This window comes from Seriola lalandi, unplaced genomic scaffold (genome assembly GCF_002814215.2).
Source record: "Seriola lalandi dorsalis isolate HSWRI2012SDOR001 ecotype SW California unplaced genomic scaffold, Sedor1 jcf7180002054574, whole genome shotgun sequence".
In the NCBI taxonomy this organism is placed as follows: domain Eukaryota; kingdom Metazoa; phylum Chordata; class Actinopteri; order Carangiformes; family Carangidae; genus Seriola; species Seriola lalandi.
Window position 1 is genome coordinate 906,360 of NW_019525127.1, and position 22,658 is coordinate 929,017.

The following is a 22,658-nucleotide window of genomic DNA, read 5'->3' on the forward strand; positions in this document are numbered from 1 at the left end:
GTGTGGGGGGGTGTGTGGGGTGGTTCTTGGAGAAGGAGGAAGAACGTGGAGGCAATTAGGGAGAGATGGCAAAGCTTGGAGGCCACGTAACAGTTGCTGTTGTTTACACTTAAAAGCTTGACTCGTGAGGGTCTTAACCTCTCTCATCTCGCTGTTGGGCTGTGCTTTTTTTTTCTCAGGCGTTTTTCTTCCCCGCATCTCTAATTGTCCCTCTTTCTTGTCCTCTTTTTTTTTTATTTTCTCCTTCACCTCTCGCTCGCCGTATCACTATCTATCTCCATCTCTCACCTTGTCTGTCTCCCTGCTTCTCCATCTCTCCGACGATGTTAATTATTAAGTGTAGTTGTAGTTTATCTGTTGGCTGAGACTCAGGTTTCTGACAGAGACACTGAAGCTCTACCCAAGGGCAGGCATATGTGGAGATGGAAGGAAGGGGAGGGCACCCGGCAAAAGCGAGAGAAAGGAGAGCGTACATGTGCACGGGAGTGCATGAGAGAGGCAAAAGAGAAAAACGCGAGAAATTATATGGAATGAAGATAGGAAATTATACCGCACTATATAAAGGAAGAGGGAAAGGCAGAGTGCAGGAGGAGCAGAGCAAAGAGAAAAATAATTGGGCCAAAGAGAGGGGAAAAAGGCTGTAGAGGAAAATGAGAGATGATAGAGGGAAAGGTTGAGTGTGAGAGGAGATAAAGGAAAAGCAGCGGAGAGAGTAAAAAAGAGGAGAGGACATTCCCTCTGTGTTTCATTGCCGATGTTGAATGATGGGCCAACCGTGGAAATACTACCATCTCATCCATCACTCATACCTTGACCCTGCCCCTGTCCCTTGTTTAACTATGCGTGCGCGCGTCTTCGTGTGTGTGTGAGTGTGTGTTTTATGGACACACCGGGTTATTTAAGCTGCTGTAACTTATACAGATGGACCAGCATTAAAACAACCCTCCTCAGCTTTGAGGAGATGAAGAGTGCATCAGCAGGAGTTGTGCTGAAGGACGTCTTCTTCTTTTGTGTGTGCGTGTGTGTTTGTATTAATTGTGTTGTGTTCCAGTCCAGACAGGATGCAAGCGGATTGTGAAACTCAGAAGTCAGTTCCCACGGTGAGATCGGGGTTCCCATGGCAACCACAGCAAAGGGAGGACACTGGATTACCCTCTCTCTCTCTCATTCGCTCCTCTCTCTCTCTCTCTGTCTCAAGGGTGATAAAGGATTGTACTCTCATTAATTTTTCTGCCCTCTCGAGAGCAAAGTGTCCAGGAAGGGGACTCTCTGTGTGATTGTGTGTGTGTGTGTGTGTGTGTGTGTGTGTGTGTGTGTGTGTGTGTGTGTGTGTGTGTGTGTGAGAGTGTGTATGTGTGTGCGTTTGCACATGTGTATATGTCCATATGTATGCTCCAGGCTTTGTTATGTATGCGTCCTTGGCTCTTGAATACATTCCTGTCATCCATTCAGCAGTTTTCACATTTGTACTCAAGTGTGTGTGTGTGTGTGTGTTTGTGTGATTATGTGTGTGTGTTTGTTCGAATCCAATGCAATATTTCCTTTAACTTTACTACTTCAGACTATTGTCTCTTTTAAACATCTCTGCTTTTCACTTCTGAGCCATGCTCCTTCTCCCATTCTGACAGCTAACAAACAACACAAATGCAACAAACACACACCATACGCACACACAGCTTTACGCTTAAACTTCTTGGCCTCTGCGTTCCTCCGAGGAACATTGTCTGGCATTGCCATCCCAACGCACAAGGCCATCGCAGTTCAGACGGTTCTCATTTGTGGTTCCCTGATGGTGGGAGGAGCTACCGAATGCTGTCACACCAGGGGCGTTCCTGTCTGTCTTCAACAATCTCTTCTGAGAGCAACTCCTCTCCAAACACACTGACATGGCCCAACTCACGCTCGTGCTACTGTGCACTTCTTTACCTGATCTCCTTGCACTTTGTCTTCCTGGACAGATTTAGCACTTAGTACTGAGGCTTTACTGTTGTCCCTCTCTTGTAAGTCGCTTTGGATAAAAGCATCCACCAAATGAGTAAATGTAAATGTAATGTAAAGTGACTTCAAATGTCCCATCGACTGTTTCATGGTAGCTTTCATGCTTTTGTAGTTGTGAATATTAAACAGTCAAATTAGACGTCATCAGAGGTTGTGCTTGTAGATGAAGGTTGATATTATATAAGCTTATTATCGCAAAATCCTACCCTCACAGAAGTTGTTTTCTTTTTGTTTTTTTAAGTTAGTACTTTCAGGTCTGTGCTTATAAATTAGATTTTTCTCTTTAAGCTGTGAGGCACAGAATTTCAAATTTTTTGTGAGATATTTTGTAAATTAAGTCTGTGAATGTTTTATATGCTGCAAGACCAACATAGCTCGACCTTAAAACTCTACTTCTTCAGGGTTTCCTCGGGGTTACTACAGACATTACCATCGACTAGATACAGACAGGTCACAAATTGAGGGAAAAAAACAGAATAAATGAGTGGAGACACATAATGAATGCAGATGATTGCACACACAGCACCGAAGGGGGGGGGGGGGGGGGGGGGTGTCACTGAACGGCTTGATGAGGGTGAAAATGATGTGAATTATAAGCTATGGCCCTCGACGTCTCCATGTCTCAATGGGAGATTTTGGACAGATGTGTTAGCAGTGTGTAACCAATATCTGGATGAATTTTAGAACCAGAAAATCTGACTTTGGGGAAAGAGGAGTAAGTGGAAGTGAAGCGAGTGATCCAACTGGTTTGTTGTGATTGACTGAGACGCCTGTCAATCAAACTAATGAGCTGAATTCACAAGCACAGCTTTGTGAAATGTGTAAATATTCTATGTTATCACTGTAATCAATGTTCACCGTGGTGTTGAGCCTTAACTTCGTCCCACATGGTTTGAGCGTGTGAGCATTTTGGCCATCCTGCTGAACTGTGTGACTCTAGGGATGTTCCAGCCGTGTGACCACACCCCCTTCTTCCTGCAGGTAAAGCATGCACACACACACACACACACACACACACACACACACACACACACACACACACACGATCTGAAATTACAAACTAATTATGTTCAGCTGTGAGACTTTATTATCAAGGGTCTGAAAGTTTTTGCTTCAATTTTTTTCCCACTTAATCAGTTTACACTAATCCTCTGGGTTTGTGTGTGTGTGTGTGTGTGTGTGTGCGTGTGTGTGTGTGTGTGTGTGTGCATGCGCCTGTGCCTGTGTGCGTGTGTGTGTGTGTGTGTGTACAGGCTCTGGATGATGGGATCTTTGTGTTTTTTGCCGGGGAAATGGTGGTGAAGATGGTGGCTCTTGGGGTCATAGGTCAGAGTGGTTACCTAGGCGACACGTGGAACAGACTGGACTTCTTCATTGTTATAGTGGGGTGAGTGTTTGACAGACGCATCCACCCGCATGCACACGGACACACGCGCATCTGACATTAAATATGAGCCAAAAGTGTGTGTGTATGTGTGTGTGTTTTGTGTAAAGCTTAGACACTTGTTTAATGCCAGTTAAATGTCAAGCGTGTGTGTGCGCGTGCTTAGGCCTACCAACGGAAGTGTGTGTGTGTGTGCGTGTGTGTGTGTGTGCATGTGTGTGTCTGTGCGTGTGTGTGTGTGTGACGGCTCCGCAGAATGACAATCGCATCATTCGGTCCTGAGAGACAAAGACCGCAGTGATTGGTAGTTGAAAGGCTATGTATCCCAGAGACAGTGCACTGCGTTTTGGTGGATTCCCTGTAGGCTTTCAGGATTTGCCAAGGTCAGGCTCATCAGGATGCCTATGACACAGCAGTGGCTTTCCCTGTTCACAGAATGCTGGAGTACTCCCTTGATGGACACAACGTCAGCCTATCAGCTATCCGGACTGTGCGGGTTCTCCGCCCACTGCGAGCCATCAACAGAGTTCCCAGTGAGTTTCTCTCCTCGTTCCTCCAGCGCACATTGCACTCAGAAAATATTAGTAGTTTTTTATTGTCTTTCATTGATTGGGCTCTGTTCTGCGGCACATTGGATTTTAAATAAAACACTGACTGCGAGGTTAAAGTGCTGAGTTTAAACTTTAACTTTTAAATAGTTTTAAAGTGTATTGGGTGAACAGTATAAGACTCTCCTGACTTTAGGACAATGCAGCAGGTCAGAGATTGTAAAGAGAGAATCAAGATTTGAATGGTCAAACTGTATAATGTGATCGATTTGCTGAGGACCAGATTGAAGGCATGGAGCCCCTGAAATGATTTCAAAGTGAAGATGGCTGCGCTACAGGCCTGGCAGAACATCAGCAGGAAAGACACCAAAGTCTGTGGGTTGTAGAACTCTAGAAAGCCACCGACTGATCAAAATATTAAATTTGATTACTTATGATTACTTATTTAAGTGTGTGTTAACTTGTCCAACCAACTTCCTGCCTCCTATGATAGGTGGACCATGCATAAAAAGAAAACAAAAAGTTCCTGCACTGTGCATCTGATTTGGAAACACCCTCAGCTGAAAGTCAGCAACCGCATTAGTCACAGCTGAGATGGTGAAAACTGTCCTTGTACTCTCTGACCGCACTGTAAATTCCACTTCATTTCTTTAACTTCCCAAGCTGCGCAGCTATTAACAGCTGCAGTCCATTTATAATGGACACATGTAAACAAATCAGGACACAATGAACAAAGTCTTTGAAATCATTGTGATGCTTGTGTTGTTCTTAACAGCTCAGTGCACAAACTGGCCAGCCAACTTTCTTTCTTTCTTTTTTTAACTACATTTCTTGACCTTGGCACAACTCACACTGAGCTCTTGTAAAATTGGAGAGCGTAGTTTGAAGTAGCCAAAAGTCTAGGGAGGAAGATCTTATGTCTCTTGCTCCTCAGCAGAGTGGAGTGGAGGCTAATAATCAGTGTTTGAACTCAAATTATTGGCCGTTCAGTTAATTGCACTGGTTTGTTCTGTTCTGTGCAGGGATTTCTCCTGTCTACCTGTGACTGACATTTTACTAAATTTCAGCCTTAGTTACATGCAGCTCTTTGCTTGTTTGAGTGTCCGGTCTTGGTGTTTATGCTGTATGTGTGCGTGTGTGTGTGTGTGTGTGTGTTTGTGTGTGTTGGTAGGTATGCGTATCCTGGTGACCCTGCTCCTGGACACACTTCCCATGCTGGGCAACGTGCTGGCACTGTGCTTCTTTGTCTTCTTCATCTTCGGCATCGTTGGCGTGCAGCTGTGGGCGGGGCTACTGAGGAACCGCTGTTTCATGGGAGAGGATGTCAAGATGTGAGTTACTATAGTAACTGGCAAATGTTACAACGAGCAGTGCGCTGGCCTCATTACTCTGAACCCCATGTCAAAAGTTTGCACACAAACTTTCACCTATTATTTCTAATAGGGGATCAATATCAGTGAATGGCTGATCTTATTTGAGCTTTAATCAGTTGTGTTTCCTGCTGGACCCTCCAGCATTAGAGATCACGAATCAAGGGAGTAGGAAAGCTACGTGAACACTGTGTGTTGGTATTCGCGGACTCTCAGTGGCTGCTTCAAAACACACCTTCAGAGTTTCTGTGCCACTGCTTTCCTCTCCCCACACGATCCTTCGTGTCATGCTTGATCACCGTCTCACTGTCGCTCTTACACCATCACTCTCACTCCTGCTCCTGCTCACATGTTCGCAAGCACAATCCCATAATATCACACCTAACATCATGCACACCTCCTGACCCAGCATCAGCTCGTCGACCATCTTGCTCAGATAATAATCACTGACAGTGTTCATATGTGGAGAGGAGGAGGTGGGGGTCAGATACAGGCAATTGATTGTTTGATAATGAACGCACTGTGCGTTAGTACTGCACTGTTACTGCTGTAACTAAATACTTTTTACTACTACTACCAATAATAATAATAATGATAAACATTATTTATATAGCACCAAAACAATGATACATAGGGAAAACTAGATTAAATTTGGTACATTGAATAAAATATAATAAAATATACAAAATAAAATATGATATAATATAATAAATAAATAATAACATAGTTGAACTGGTAAGTAAAACTTGTGAGCGATTGAGTAGAAGCTACTATTCAGTTGCTAGTCAGTGATTGTCTGAGATGAGAGCGGTTCAGTTTATTATGACTGCAACAGAAGAAAAACAGAAGCATCAGTACTGACTAAAAGTGATGAACGGCCTTGAACAGCAAGAACTGTTATTATTCTGTTAATTGTACCACTGGTGCGGGGGTCTGTGGTTGCATCTTAAACATATTACACCCGTTTAAGGAAAGGCAATATCACATTGTTATCTTGCTTTATTCACACCTATATATTTTCACTCAAAACTAATCCTGCTTATAGATTTCATTTTCAGCTAGCAATTTGAATTTTTTCCTGCTTCATAAACAACAAAATGACCTTTCCTAATAAGAAGTGAGAGCGCTGCTCCTCTGTGACCCTTCTCTACACCACAGATGATTGATTGCTTATCTCTCCACTGCACCCTCCTACTCTCTGTTCTTTTTTTCCCCCCTTCATCTGTATTTCTCTCTCTGTTTCCACATTTCGTCCTTTAGCACCCTTGTGAATTTCTTACTGTCTTTTTGTGTTTCCAGAAAACAGACCTTTTCTACAAAGAGCAAGTCGATAAGATGATTTATCCTCCTGAAAACCGTTTCTACGTTACCTGTATTTCTCCAGAAACTCATTGTTTGAATTTAAGGGCCATTTCTTGTTTTGGCAGTTCAAGGCAGCTGGCAGTATCTTAGGTATTCCCATTAAGAGAACCAACAATGAACTGAATAACTGATCTCCCAAGTATTATTTGTGTGGTCAAATCCGGATATAACTCATTCCTCTGTCCCGCAGTGATCCATTGTTGTCTAAAAAGTATTAAAAAGCCTTTAGTGAGCTGCACAGTTGAACTGGGTGACTTGTTCCTTCATTTAAATGAACATGGGCACTGTCGTTTATTTTGTCTTGCATAGATTCCCACAAGTAGACTAAATATCTATTCATCTACAGCTAAAAGTAGTCCCCAGCAAATTTACTTCTGTTTGAGTAATGACTGCCTAAAACTAGCCATGTTAGCCATTTCTAAAGATTTACATCCCCATAAGGACTGAAAGGCCACAGACAGGAAAGAGAAGTTGGAAAGCTTCGTTGGTTTGGGCCCTATTTTGATTAAATTACTGTATAGTAGTTAACAATTATTATACATGCGTAATAAATGACATGAAATAATTTTTTCATTTACCTCGAGTTTTCTGCCTCTTAAAAGGAAGTTGTTCCTTGCGACTGTCGCCAAGTGCCCGCTCTTGGTGGGAATTGTTGGGTCTCTGTAAATAATGTTATAAAGAGAAAAGTCTAGACCTGCTCTATTTGAAAAGTGCCTTCAGATACCTTCTGTCGTGAATTGGCACTATACAAATAAAAACGGACTTGACTAGACTTGACCTTCTACCTTCCTGCTCCAGGAGATACAACATTTCCTTCCTGAGTGGCTACTATCGGCCAGACGGCACCGATGACCACCCCTTCATCTGCTCGACAGAAAGAGAAAATGGGATGCTGCGGTGCTCTGATGTGCCTCGCCGCCGTGTAGGCGGGACTTTCTGTCTCCTGGGTGCTGAGGAGGCCCGTCCAGAGATGGGACTTAGAGTAGAAGAAGAGGTCTCCTGTGTGAACTGGTATCAGTATTACAACGAGTGTCGAGCTGGAGAAATAAACCCACACAAAGGGGCTATTAACTTTGATAACATTGGATACGCATGGATTGCCATTTTTCAGGTAAATGTTTGAAGGATTTAAATACAGGGATACATTCATAGTCAATGAATGATATGCACACTACACACCGCACATTACTGTTATTACTATTGGTTTGTGTGTGTGTTTTCATCCAGGTAATTACTCTGGAAGGCTGGGTAGACATCATGTACTATGTCATGGATGCACATTCCTTCTACAACTTCATATACTTCATTTTCCTCATTATAGTAAGTGCACACACACACACACACACACACACACACACACACACTGTGCTTGCTCATGGTGGGATTTATTGGGTCTCTGTAATCAATATTATAAAGAGTCTAGACGTGCACTATATGAAAAATGCCCTGAGATAACTTCTGTTTTGATTTGGCACTAATAAATGAATATTGAGTTCACACATACACACACACACACACACTAGCTGTTAAGCAAGTTTAACTTTTTGTGTGTGTGTGTGTGTGTGTGTGTGTGTGTGTGTGTGTGTGTGTGTTGTTACTAGGTGGGCTCCTTCTTCATGATCAACCTGTGCCTGGTCGTCATAGCAACCCAGTTTTCTGAAACTAAGCAGAGGGAACACGCCTTAATGAAATCGGAGCAGCGCGCCCGTCAGCTCCACCAATCAGCTTCCACGCTGGCCAGCGACAGCCAACCGGGAAGCTGCTATGAGGAGATCATCCGCTACCTGGCGCACCTGGGCCGCAAGGCATGGCGACGACTGTCCCGCTACTATGCTCAGACACGCCCACACCTTCACTGCGTGTGCGTGTGCCAGAGAGACAGAGGCGGTGGATCTGCCAGAGGGAGCGGAGTCGGGGAGATGAATGGACTCGCCCACCGGCACTCAGGCCACGCCCCCAACGACCTGTCACACCTTCAGCAGCTCTATCATCATCACCAGAATCACCATCAGCATCATCAGCCTCAGCCTGAACCTGCTGTCAGTAACGGAGGGAACGTTTATAACTATCCCTTCATATCGCCCCTCTTCAGCCACCTGGATGCTAAAGGCCGGGACCAGAAGAGGCTGGCTGCCAAGGAGACCGTCAACAGACTGCCGCAGCTGGTGCTGGAGCACGGTGAGAATGAATGGGTGTGTGTGTGTTTCTGTGTGACCTCTCAACATCAAAATTCACAACCCGGGGAGAGAGAAGAACGTTAGCAGTGATGTTTCTTTTCATGGAAAAAAGCTTAAATGTGCGTCTGTGTTAGTTAGTCAGTTCACCCAGATTACAAAACGAACATATTTTCCCAATCAATTCTGTAGTATTTAGACCTTTTCAGATGTATTTGGCGATTTCTGAAATATCAGATGGTGAAACTTTTGCCACCGTTGACAAAGTGGAGGTGAATTTAATTTTGCTTTTGGTGCTAAACCGTTATATAAAAAACAGCAACCTCTGCACGCTAGAGTCTGCACCGTTTTTTTTTTTTAATCCCTTCACGAGCTTTCGGTCATAGACCTTCACCAGACATTCAAAGCAAACAAAGTGCAAGGACACTGTGGTATGATTTATACATCTAGGTAATTATCCCCAAGGCAACACATCTGCGTGTCCCTCACACAAGCTCACATGCAAGGTTATTGTAGTTCCATGGCATGTGTGGACTACAAGGATGGAGAATAGGGGATGCAAGTATTAAAACCAAGAGAAGGGCAGGACAGCTGCAGACTCCATAAACAATTATGCAAAGATCAACCAAATGTTGCCATACTTCATAACACCATAGTTCAAAATAAAAATCTTTCAAATTAGAGCACAGTTCTGAAATAACAGTCATTATTCAAGCCTAAAGGTTGAAGTGTGTCCAGACAGTTGAGCTAAAACATTTCTCTTAGACTGAACGTTTTGGTCCACATTTCTTCGTCTGTGTGATCTGAGAGAGAGGTAGGATGTAAATATGAATAAAAATGACTTGCAGCAAGATGTTGAAGATGTTTATGAAGCATTTTTTTTTTTTGCATTACATGTGGCGTTGAGGCATAGCTGCCACACGAGGAGGAGCTTAAAGCATTATCAAAATACATTTGAAAGAGCAGCAAGTCTTTGCCAGAAACAATGTTGAGTTACTCTGGTTAAACTATACACCTTCTTTGATGGCTCCCACTGGATCCTTCAAGATTTTAAGAAGTTGCTTTCCCAGATGTCAGGGGTTTGTAAGGTCACTCTATAAAACTCATACAACTCTCACTTAAAGATAAAAAACAAAAAAAGTGATGTTAAAATCAAAGCAACAGAAGCCAAGATATTCTGACTTGTAATTCCTAGTACAGGTCACGCTCCAAAAACACAACGCATCCTCCAAACTCCCAAAGCCAAAATACCCCTGATGACATCGTGATCGACATCTCAGACTCGACAAAACGCCTCCAGTCTGTTTTCACAGGCTCAGCAGTACTCTCCACGCTGAGTCAACTGACCTTGATGTGGAACATAAAGTAACGCAGAAAATACACATACAATTTTAATACAATTCAGTAATTAATTCCAATTGTTGCTGCGACATTTTCCATGCACAAAAAAACGTAGAGAAATGATTCAGTGTGTAGTTACCTTCACTGGGGGCCGTGGGCCAGAATGGCTGAAAATCACAGCTCTTGATCAGATCATTTTGTGTGTATGTAGTGGAGAGTCATCTTCAGCCAGCCTGCCTGCTCAAAGTTCCCTTGCAGCCCACATTATCTATAGACACACACCACAGAACGACTAGATTGGATTTACTATATCAGTCTCCAGTGAAACATGAATTTGTTGTAATTGTGATGACAAGTGAACTGCTCGTGCTAGATTAGTGTTTGTTGTTATGTCATTGGAGCATTCCTCCCGAGCTGCTTGCTAATGAATTCCACTGAAATCTTACTCCCGCTTCACTCCACACCCCTTCCTGCCCCAACACACACACACACACGCACACAGAAACACACACACACACACACACACACACACATCCCTGTTCTAATAAAAGAACTCCCCCCTCTGCACAAAAGCATCCCAACTGCACAGTAGCTTCCATGTTATTGAATTTTCGTCTCCCAGAAATGAAATGAAGGTGCTCTCCTGTACTGAGCAGAGAGTATATTGAATGACAGAATGTTTCCATAACTACAACATAACAAATCAACTATCTGCTTTGCCCTTGTGCATGCGTGATTTGTGTGGCCCATGTCTATATCAGCTCCTCCCTGTGTCTGTGCAGGTGGGTGCAGCGGGCATCCTGCGTTACTGTTGCCGGGCGAAGTCCCAGGAGAGTCCTCAGTATGCCCCTACTGCATCTACTACAACCAACTTAGGGACAACGAAAATGTTAATGAGCTGCCTGAAGACCAGCAGCTTGGGTACAGCAACTCATGCCATGGCAACAGCCCGTGTCATAGTAACAGCCCATGCCACTGTAGCAGTCCCTGCCGCGGTGATGCACAGGTGTCTGAGCCAAAGAAAAGGCTGTTCCAGCGCTGCTGGGCGGGTCTCCGAACTAAACTCGAGCTCATTGTTGGCAGCAGATACTTCAACAGGGGAATCATGATTGCCATCCTTATTAACACACTGTCAATGGGCATAGAGTACCACGAACAGGTATGTTGGTGTGCGTGTGTGTGTTGGCATGTGTGTGCCTCGTGCAGATTGGATGTGACTACGGTTTGAATGAAAATGGATGTGCTAATCACTGTGTGTGGTGGAGTCAATAAACTTACCCCCCAATCAACACTTACAGCAAAAGCATATGGGATCACAGTGTGTGTGTGTGTGTGTGTGTGTGTGTGTGTGTGTGTATGTGTGTGTGTGTGTATGTGTGTAGGTGTGTGCATGCATGTATCAGGAGATGGAGAAAGTCATAAGACCTGAAGTGTTAATTAAAGCATGACCCTGGGACAGGGGAGAGAATGAGCGGTGTAGAGACGGGGCAGAGTGAGAGGAGCGAGCGAGCGAGCGAGAGAGAGCGAATGAAGGCATGAGGAGGAGGAGGAGGACAGATCTGACGTGATTGGCTGAAAGGCGAGGATAGACTGTGGGTGGGAGATGAGGGGAGATTGCATTTGGCCCATTTCCTGAACAATACGACAGACCTGGACGGCCTTAACTTCTTCAATGACTAATGTTAAAGGATAAGGCCGGCCCTATTTTAGCCTTTTTTTAAGTATCGACAAATCCCCCAAAGAGACCAAAATCAACAATGAAGATATATGAATGAATATAATATCATATGAATGTGCAGCCAAAGCCTGATAAAGCTTTTTTTCCCCCCTGTGCCACAGAAGTGCGTCGCCATCTGCAAAACATTTAAACACAAATAAGAACCAAACAGTTTCAGTTTCAGTTTCCATCATTTCAGTGAACGTGACCAGTGTAATTTAGTGTGAAACACCTCAGAGACTTGTGTTTGATCTCTGGAGAGCAGCTCTGCCTCATATACACATTGAAAGCAGCTGTGTCAGGCAGATGTCACTGGGCATGCTCAGAGACTCTTCCTTTTTTACGCAGCTCTGCTAGTTTACAAGCTGAGAGGAATAAACCACGGCTGCTGTGCTCTGAAAGAAATGTCACCTGCTGCCATCATACCGGTACTTCATGTGTTTTTAAAACCATAGTTTTTGTTCGACAGCAGCGCTACGGCACAGCGGCGTAGGCTAAATTAGACTTTGGTTACTCAGACAATAGTTATTATTATTAACAATTATTAGCAAGATTTGTTAAAACACCAAACAAGGAAATATTTAATCTCATGTATGTTATTATACGTGGGATACAAAGGAACAAATATATGCATTTTGTTTGCTAACAAATCATTCACAAACAAAGAAATGTACGGGATGTTTTCCTACACAGACCTCTAATGAAACTCTGAAACTTCTATAACAGAAAATGTTATTGGGGTTTTGAACGAGGCAGTGCTGCATAAAAAAGCAGTCAACATCACCCACAGCATGTGAAAATCCATTGTGTTAAACAGTGTGTAATTGTTGAATATAGGGATGAGTCAGATGGCCACAAAGAATCAAAGTTTAATGACGAGCTCGGTTCATTCGCTCCGGAGACAGAATCAGTAACAGAGAATGATAATTTGACATAGGATGGAGCTGCCTCATATACAGTGAGAACATTAGCTGTTCCTGCATTTGTCTTCTTGGTGTCTCCATGTATGGATACTGTAAACTATCCTCGTCTTAACGTAGTTTGGCCGAGACATTTACTAGACTCTCGGCCGTCTGCTCACATCATCCTTACATTCCTTCTAACATGAGAGCCTTGTGACCTTCATGAAAACCCTTATTATATCTCATTTGTTTAAACTGTGCAAACGACACATAGCCGTTTTATAGGGGGGGTTATGTGCTGGACAATTTCTTGGCTTGGAGCTGTAATCTCCTGGAGTTTCCGCTGGTTGCCTGACAACCTCACGGCGACAGCATCCAGCCAAGAAAGATTTTGGCACATAACCTGACTGCAGCCTTATATTTTACAGACCTCTCTTAACTCTGCCATTTTCCTTTGAGTCATGATTGTTCCCCCTGCAATGCCTCAGGAGAGGCTTTCCCCTCAGTTTGGGAAGATTTAGACGGTATCAATAATGCCAGTAATAAACGTGCATTCATTTGTTCTACTGAACAAAATTGTGAGTAAAAACATACCTTCATTCAAATTCTGCGGCAGCTTCTCTGTGTATATTGAAGACTTTGTCCACAAAGACCCACACTGTAGCCTCGACTTGCATTTTATAAATTCCTGACATGCTGAGTTTACAGCGCTCCACACTGTCAGTCTGTCTGTCTCTGTTTATTTGTTCATTTTTCCTCTGTGCCTGTCTGTCTCTGTACATCAATCTTTCCCTCTTTTCTCTCCACAAACACTGCACCTCTTCAGCCGCAGGAGCTGACAGATATTTTGGAGATCAGTAACATGGTGTTCACAAGTCTCTTCAGCCTCGAAATGCTGCTGAAGCTCCTGGCTCTCGGGCTCTTTGGCTACATCAAGAACCCTTACAACGGCTTTGACAGCGTCATTGTCATCATCAGGTGGGGATCTGAGGAGGGAAGGAGGAGGGGAGGGAGGGAGGGAGGGAGGGGGCTTTGTCTGTATGTTTACCCCGAAATGGGAATTCTGTTATTACATATTCCCATTGTCATTGGGAAATCCTCATCGCGAGTCAGCACCGCAGCCTCATCTTCCAGACTCTCACCGTAATGCTGGTTCTGGCATCGAAGCCAAGTGGTTGCACTCTAGTCCAGGGGGCCTGTATTCACTCCATTATGTAGTACTACAAGCTAAATTATGTATCTGTGCTTGAAGGCTCTGCTTGTTTACTGTGCCAGTGAATACTGCTCTCACCTTCTTTATTGGCTGGTATGTTGTAAACAGCATTGGCCCGATTCCTCTTTTCAGTTGCCACATGTCGCAAGAAAAATAAAGAGTTAAGCAGCTGTTAAGCAAGCTGTCTGAGGGTGATAGTAATGCTGACTTAAAAAAAGAGTTACAGCTAAGGTTAAGTAGGTATTGATCCCTTGGTTTCTTTTCATTTGAATTTAACTCTCTGTTCATAATCTGCTTGTCATCTGTGTGTGTTTAGTGTGTGGGAGATTGTGGGGGAGGCAGAGGGAGGCTTATCGGTGCTGCGTACCTTCCGTCTGCTGAGAGTGTTGAAGCTGGTCCGGTTCCTCCCTGCCCTGAGGAGGCAGCTGGTGGTGCTGATGAAGACCATGGACAATGTGGCCACGTTCTGCATGCTGCTGATGCTCTTTATATTCATATTCAGGTACGGTATATTCTGCCTCTCTCCAAGGGCAACGCCGCAGGCTGAGACTCACAAGCCAAAATGTTTTCTCAGCTTTAATTATACTGATTATTCTCTACAAAAATGATAATCACCGCTACTGACCTTTTTCTTACACTGTTACAGGACATATTACCACATGTATCATCACCTTTCACACAAACACAATTATTCACACGGGCAGCATTACTGCATCTTGTTGCATTGTGTCCATATTGAATTACCATGTAATGAAAGCAATGTATTTTTTCAATGTTTTGTGTGTGTGTGTGTGTGTGTGTGTGTGTGTGTGTGTGTGTGTGTGTGTGTGTGTGTGTGTGTGTGTGTTGCAGTATCTTGGGGATGCATCTGTTTGGCTGCAAATTCGGTTTGCGACAAGACAGCGGAGACACTTTACCTGACAGAAAAAACTTTGACTCTCTGCTGTGGGCGACTGTCACCGTGTTTCAGGTTAGACAAACACACAAATACAAGCAGATGCGCACGAGCACACAAATACATTAAATTAGGAATATTTAATTTAGAGGATTGTCCCACCGTTGTTGAATTACTGTTGAGTTTGATTTTAAAATGAATTGCGATGAGATTCAAACAGCAGCTGCTGCTGTCGCTGGCAGTAGTACTGACAATCTTCTCTATTATTTCATTTGCTCCAGTTTGGGAGCGCTCACGCTCAATTTTTCAACAAAATATAAAAACTCTCCCAGTGGGCAAATAAGATACACTTCACATGTAGTGAGGGTGAGGAAGGGTACTGAAACACACACCCCACAGGAGCTCGTTTAACACTGATGAGCATCGTTACTGTTCAGCTGACAATGAGACATTAAAGGAAGAATCCGCTCCTATTATTCTCATTATTACTCTCTGAACAGCTAGTAGCTGCATAGGTTGCATTTCTGATCCAGCGTCTCTCTCCCCATGTGCAGATCCTCACCCAGGAGGACTGGAATGCGGTGCTCTATAACGGGATGGCCTCCACGACGCCGTTGGCTGCCCTCTATTTCGTTGCCCTCATGACCTTTGGAAACTACGTCCTCTTCAACTTGCTAGTTGCCATTTTGGTCGAGGGCTTTCAAGCTGAAGTAAGGGCAAAGACGCAGTTTTACTTGAGCTGCTTAGAGAACGAGAGATAGAGAATGAGACTAATTGAGCTCTGTCGTGCTGATGATACCAAAGCTGCCTACAAGAGAATAATCTCCGCCATCCTGCCTGTGTGGTTTCTCCTCTCCCTCTCTTTATGCATCGCTCTTTTTTCTCTTTTTTGTCAGTTATTCCCTCTTCCTCTATCTCCCTTTCCATCCCCCTTTTCTCTCTATCTTTCTTTCTCGCTGACAAACACAAACACACACACACACACACACACACACACACACACACACACACACACACACTCTCCAGGGTAGGGATGTGTTTGATATCGCCTGCCATTCACAGCTGGTGAGCTTTTGTTGTTTAGTTTTCATCTTTTATCTCCAGCATCAGAAAGCACTTGCTCTCTCTCTTCCTCTTTTTTTCTCTCTGTCTCTCTCTCTCTCTCTCTCTCTTTCTCTTTCTCTCTCTCTTTATCACACACACACACACACACATACTCACACTCACAGATACCCTTTGCCAAAGCCGTCTGCCTCCATCTTTCTGGCGTGAATTTTAATTAAATTCAGTAAAGCTTTATTGGCGTGACTACAGGAGATCGCTGCCAAAGCCATGCACATAACTCAACTAGAGAATACTGGAGATCCCCTCCACCCGTCTGCCTCCTCCGCTCTTTGTCTCTCAGTCTTTCCCTCTCGACTTGCTCATATTTTTCACTTTTACAACAGTCAACAGACAGTAACAAAAGGAAGATGGTGATAATGACGATGAGGAGGATGATGATGCCGGTGCTGTGTGTGTGTGTGTGTGTGTGTGTTTTTTTAGGGTGATGCCAACAGATCTGAGTCAGATGACGAGAGACAATCACTCTCTTACGAGGACGAGGAGAAGTTGAGAGATTTATACGCTGCAGGTACAAACATGGAAATACAAACTCTTCTACAATCACCTTAAAGGAGCTATTTGTAAGTTTTGCTATTGTTACAAAGCCAGCGTTAGTATTAACAGCTGTTTACTTAACGGTCTAGAAGAAATATTCAGCGTCAAACTTCAGTCCTTTACTCACCAACAGCTGTCTCCAGCGGTGGAAACCAACACCAATATTAACTCTTGTCTCTATCACATCTTTTCTTCTACTGAAGTTAGCACGCTGAAATCCAGAAATAAATTCTGTTAATTTTTAATGTGTTCTATTTATTCATGTAAATACATGTTAAAAAAAATGTCCTTTTTAACAACACAGTCTGAAAAGTATTTGTATCCAAATTTTGAACCTTTAGTTTGCATATCCTTAGATTATGAAATATAAACTGCACTTCAGGCCCCAGAACAAAAAACTACTGTGGACATGACCTCTGTGTGTTCAGTGGTAGTTCACTGATACAAATGATGACTAAAACTAATCCCAACATTTAACAAAGAGGAATTATCCGTTAACAAAAGATATTTGTGCTTGTGTGTGTGTGTGTGTGTGTGTGTTCGTGCACAGAGCTCAAGATCCAGGCCATGATGCTGAGCCCCAATGGTCTCCTGAACCCAAAGGCCTCCATGCCCCTCCCTCCTCCTCCACCTCTGCCGGTCATCACACACACCGCAGCAACACCCACCATAAACTCCAGCCAATCGCGGCGGGCGAGTGGTGCTTCCATGGATGTCAACAGCCTGGAGCAGAGGTCACCGGTGAGCCTTGGACACATGCTTTTACCAGTATTCTCTCCACATTAACTACCGGTGTTTTCCCAAGACCTGACATTAAATATTCATCCTCATTAAATATTTGCAAAACCATTTTTATTTATATTTTTTACCATATAACCCTCATTGAACTGATATGACATGGCTTGTGTCTGAGGTAAATGGATGATTTTATGTGCAGGCCTGGATGGAAACTGATGACATGTATCCAGCTCAGTGTCCTAGTATCTTCTTCATTGGTACTAGAGGTCCTCACCGTCCACTGTCCCCTCTTAATAACCCAGATCTGACCCAGCACAAGAGTCGGCCCAGTTCCAAATTACAGTGTATAGTTTACAATCTAATCAGCTAGCATCTTGGTCTTTTGCCTCAGGGCTCAGGTCTGTGTGTCATTATGTCTAACACCATGTCTACACAGGAGGCGCAACGTGAGCAGCATGTTAGAAAGGCAGCAGCAGCTTCAGCGCTGCGTGTGTGTCTACGCAGGACGCGTTCAGGCACAGCACTGAGTTACAGGTCACCTGTGTTTTGAAGATGATCAAAGCCACACACACAATCACTGTTACTTGTGTAAAATGCAGAAAAATAGACTTTGACCATAAAAACACACTTTTATGGCTGTGTAGTGCAAGCGAACGGCAACCTGTTACACTGCCAGTGTAGAGCGCTGGAGTGGTTAAAATAAAAGAGTATCTCTTCTGTCAGATGTGCATGAGAACATGGCTGAAGCACTTTCTTTGTAGACATGCCATAATACACAAGTGCATCCAAGCAAACTTATCAAGCTCAGATCATGTAGCGAGTCAGAATCATGACAGGAGAAAAATGTGTTTTTTGAGGTGTGACAGAGTGGAACCTGTGCAGTGCAGGAAAAATGACTGCTTTCAACTGTCGCTGGTTGTTAATTGGTGGCACATCATGCTATTGTCAGTGTTGCTGTTCCCTCTCTATTAAGGTCTGTTTTGGTGGATTGTCTTTTGAATGAAGTCTATTTCAGACGGTCTGAACGTCCTCACATCCATTTGAATTGGATCTCTTTGTTTTTCTTTGTCTCACATTTGGGTTCAGGTAGGTTTTTCCACAGGTCTGCTTCAGTTTGGCTCCAGCAATTCGAAGAACTCTAGCATGCATCATGCGTTTGCATTACCACCCTCTGCAGTCATTAGGGATGTGTTGTCATCGTACACTAGAGCTGCACAGTTCTGGTCAAGATGGGAATCAGAACTGGGGACAAGCCACGTCTCTATAGTGTTTTTAAGACTCCAGCTGTGGCTGGAGCATGAGATAAAAACAAAACGGAGACTGATTCATGAAAATGTTGCTCTACAGCGTTGCTAGTAATCTGTGAAAAATGTAATTTTTATTTGCACTTTAACAATCCTTCAGTAATCCAACCAGATGCTACTGTTATTCAAAGGTGTCTACACAGTCTATGTGGGACAGCGGGCCAGAGAGCCGCCGCTCCAGCTGGACCAGCATCGGTCGAGCCCCCAGCCTCCACAGGAAGAGCCAGTCGGGAGAGATGGAGTCCCTGTTGTCTGACACACACACGAGCTCCAACCTCAGCAGCAGGGAGCAGTCTCTGGACCAGCCTGAGTACCTACAGGTGCCCATGCTTCACCCGCCCGACTGCAACGGCACCACCTTTCACCTCCCCGACAACTGCTACGACGAAGCTCCCCTGGCGACACATTACCTCAGTGATCAGGAGGAGGAAGAGATTGAAGAGGTGAACCTCCGGGCGTTTGTTTTATTTATTTATTTGATAAATAGATGTTAGGCTGTTTAACTGGTTCATGGTTACATCCTAAGAAAAACCTGTTTTGATGGTGTTCTGCTTCTGTTATTTTTAGTTAAAGCAAGTTGATAAAAGAGCTTTTTCAGGCATGTTCAAAAGTTCAAAAACTGCTAATTAATTATCTTACAAAGGATTAAATTCCAGCCCTCGTGACCTCAGACACTTACGTAATATTTAATTAGCTGAATCTAAATTATGAGAAAACACTGGGAACATTGTTTGAAAAACCTCTGCTGTGTTGGAAGATTTACTCACGCACTGATATGCAGTGTAAGATCACCTCTTAAAATTCACAGCATAATGATTTAGACAATGAGCTCACAAAGTGGAAAAATCATATTTCATTTAACTGTGTATTTAAGTATGTGTATTTGCAAATGTGTGTGTGTGTGCGCGCGCATGTGGTGTGTGTGTGTGTGTGTGTGTTCCTTTCAGAGTTTATGTAAGAAGCTGAAGAAGATGCTGGAGCCATATGAGCCTCAGTGGTGCCTGGAGCATGAAGAGTGGTCCCTCTATCTGTTCTCTCCACAAAACCGGTACACACACACACACACACACACACACACACACACACACATGCAGTCACACACACACATGAACACACCGCCCCTGATACTCTCCTGAGCGGCCTAGGTGGCTTAAACCACAGCATGTGTGAAAATTCACAGTTGAGGTGTGAAGGTTACAGCCACAGATTAGCTGTAAAATTTTCACTTTTATCAATTAAAACTGGCCAAGTGTAAAAATACACACTATTATTTTGAAATGCAGCGATTGCAGTGATGTAGGTGGTGTGTTATAAGTACAAATCATATAAGATATAGAGGAGTAGCTGATGATGCTCTTTTCCCTACCGTTGTGTCTTTCTTCAGGCTCAGGTTGTGGTGTCAGAGGGTCGTGAGTCACAAGATGTTCGACCATGTCGTCCTCCTCTTCATCTTCCTCAACTGTATCACCATCGCACTGGAGAGGCCTGACATACAGCCCAACAGCATGGTAGCACACACATGCAAACACATGGATTAACACGTTTGTATCTCTATACTTGTGAGGACTCTCATTAGTGTAATGCATTCCCCAGCAGCACTGTAACAACATGCCTAACCCCAGGCTTTAACTTACAGAAGCTATTTGTACGTTTTGCTATTATATAGCTAGCGTTAGCATTAATAGCTGTATCCTTCCCAGTCTAGGTTCAGCATCAAAATTCATTCCTTTACTCGCCAACAGCTGTCTGCAGTGGTGGAAAGCAAAACCAGTGTTAACTCCTGTCTCTATCACATCTTTACCTCTACTGAAATTAGCACGCTAACCACCTAGCCCCGGCCTAGAAACCACATTGGATGGCTGAGAAAACTTACATATAGCACCTTTAAACTTAATGGTTGTAATTTTGCAATGAAGCTGCATTTCTTTTCTGCTCTGGTCTAATTTATTGATGTTACTTCCAACTTCATTGTGTTTTTAAATGTTGTTTAAATGTTGTGCTATAAAGGTACTATACAAATAAACTCACTTAAGATAAGTATTTTTAACTGTCACTTTAACATCCAGTCTTATCCCTAAAACTGCTCTTTACAGAAATTGGTCCTCACCATTATGGAAGTACTAGATCACACACACAACATTGTGTTTCTGCTGCAGTCGTTTTTTCGACTCATTATGTAACACGTTATAATTAGGTTGAGTCCAAAATCAAAGCTAAAGCTATTGGGACAACAAAACCCTTAAATGTGCTTCTTTATGTGTGTCTGTGCACACTCTCACACGCATGTGTGTGTGTGTGACAGGAGCGGGTGTTCCTCAGTGTGTCCAATTACATCTTCACTGTGATCTTCGTGGGTGAAATGATGATCAAGGTAACTATCAGAGTGCACGTTTTCTGAACAAGCACTTCACTCCAAAGCCATTTTTCTCATCTTACTTATAAAAGGGCAATTTTCTTCCTGGGTGGGGATCAGAATTGCTTTCAGTCTCATTTTACACCTTATATTATTTTATAATTTCAGTAATTTTGCGGTGTGTGTGTGTGTGTGTGTGTGTGTGTGTGATAAGGTGTTAGCTATGGGCCTGTACTTTGGAAACGGTGTGTACCTCCAGAGCAGCTGGAACATATTAGACGGGCTGCTGGTGTTTGTATCGCTGGTGGACATCCTGGTGTCCATCGCGTCAGCAGGAGGTAATCGAATCTTAGGCATCCTCCGTGTCCTTCGTCTGCTCCGCACCCTGCGACCTCTCAGGTGGGTGCATGGGAGATTTTCTCTTATGTTTATTCAATTGAAATTATCTGGTGTACATTTGTGTGTAACTGTGTGTGTGTTGCAGGGTGATAAGTCGAGCTCCAGGTCTAAAACTGGTGGTGGAGACTCTGATCACATCCCTCAGACCTATTGGGAATATTGTCCTCATCTGCTGTGCTTTTTTCATCGTTTTTGGAATATTAGGAGTCCAGGTAAACATTTAGGCTGTATTTAAGCTATTCCCTGCTCATTAACTGTTGGCTGAAGATAAGCCTCAGCAGTTCAGCTTTTTTACTGATGTTCCTTGAAAAACCTGGAGTTTAAACTCATTGCCACACAGTTTAATGTTGCCAAACATCCAAAGCTTGTTGTATTTTCTGTTGCAAGAAAACCCTGATCACCGTGCTTTAAAATTAACAAGGCAGAGCTCAGAAAATGCTCGAGGTAATGAAAAGTGAAAAGAAAAATTGGGAGAAAATGCAAATGAGCTGCTGATTATGCACCAGAGTCCCTGGAAGTAACTGAAAACAGTAGTTCAGCTACAGGGGGATTGTGCTGAGAATGTATTTTTTTTAAATCCGATTTTCACCTGGATTTTTGTATTATTCATTTAATTAGTTAATTCATTTTATTATTCATTAATTTTATTTATTAATTTTCATCTATTTTTCAAATATTAAAAAAACTACGAATTCTTTTTTTCTTTTTTAAATAAAAACAAAAAATTTACAAGCTCTGTTTGATAAAAATGGGCAATCAATAACATTACCATGTTGTAAAACCAACGTTCCCAACCTCCTCGTGATAAATCTGAAGGGTCTCAAATAATTAAAGATATAAGAAAGAAGAAAAACATTTCTGCAAAACAAAATTATGCTTCTTTTGGCTCGTAACTCCTTTTTTCTCAGATCATTTCACCTCTTGAAGCATTTACAGCTCGCAGGAAACATTTCAATGAAAAAAGGAAAAATTGCTCTTTGGTTAAACTGCTCAAATCTCACGTGCATATTGTGAGACTTGTCACATGCCAGAAAAAGTTGGGAACCACTGTGTAAAATGTTAAATTTCCAGTGGTACTTTTGTACTAAAATATAAAGGCCTCTCCTCCTCTTTCTGCTAGTTTCCATTTTTGCAGATCTTCCTGCAACTATTCAGATTTAAAGCCTGCACAGGAACTGACGCTTGATGAATGCCGGAGCTAATATTAACACTCAAGCATATTTCTCAAAAACACACTGGATTATCTTCTAATTAGAACACCCCATGCTGGAGTGTTTCAGTGCTTGTAAGGCAGGCCGGAC

The 22,658-nt window shown here is 43.2% G+C and overlaps 1 protein-coding gene across 1 annotated transcript in view; it reads left to right on the forward strand.

Moving 5' to 3' along the window:
* LOC111663297 (voltage-dependent T-type calcium channel subunit alpha-1H-like) overlaps positions 1 to 22,658 on the forward strand; it is a 42,680-nt gene that overhangs the window by 7,500 nt on the left and 12,522 nt on the right. Inside the window, exons 3-22 of the mRNA XM_023417459.2 lie at positions 2,886 to 2,979; positions 3,252 to 3,385; positions 3,818 to 3,915; positions 5,102 to 5,261; positions 7,461 to 7,773; positions 7,890 to 7,982; positions 8,264 to 8,840; positions 10,960 to 11,336; positions 13,623 to 13,774; positions 14,326 to 14,511; positions 14,862 to 14,979; positions 15,459 to 15,614; positions 16,450 to 16,537; positions 17,114 to 17,304; positions 18,737 to 19,048; positions 19,553 to 19,653; positions 19,990 to 20,113; positions 20,908 to 20,976; positions 21,173 to 21,357; positions 21,443 to 21,569. Of these exons, the coding sequence (XP_023273227.2) occupies positions 2,886 to 2,979; positions 3,252 to 3,385; positions 3,818 to 3,915; positions 5,102 to 5,261; positions 7,461 to 7,773; positions 7,890 to 7,982; positions 8,264 to 8,840; positions 10,960 to 11,336; positions 13,623 to 13,774; positions 14,326 to 14,511; positions 14,862 to 14,979; positions 15,459 to 15,614; positions 16,450 to 16,537; positions 17,114 to 17,304; positions 18,737 to 19,048; positions 19,553 to 19,653; positions 19,990 to 20,113; positions 20,908 to 20,976; positions 21,173 to 21,357; positions 21,443 to 21,569 (3,655 nt within the window). The remainder of the gene's footprint in view (positions 1 to 2,885; positions 2,980 to 3,251; positions 3,386 to 3,817; positions 3,916 to 5,101; positions 5,262 to 7,460; positions 7,774 to 7,889; positions 7,983 to 8,263; positions 8,841 to 10,959; positions 11,337 to 13,622; positions 13,775 to 14,325; positions 14,512 to 14,861; positions 14,980 to 15,458; positions 15,615 to 16,449; positions 16,538 to 17,113; positions 17,305 to 18,736; positions 19,049 to 19,552; positions 19,654 to 19,989; positions 20,114 to 20,907; positions 20,977 to 21,172; positions 21,358 to 21,442; positions 21,570 to 22,658) is intronic.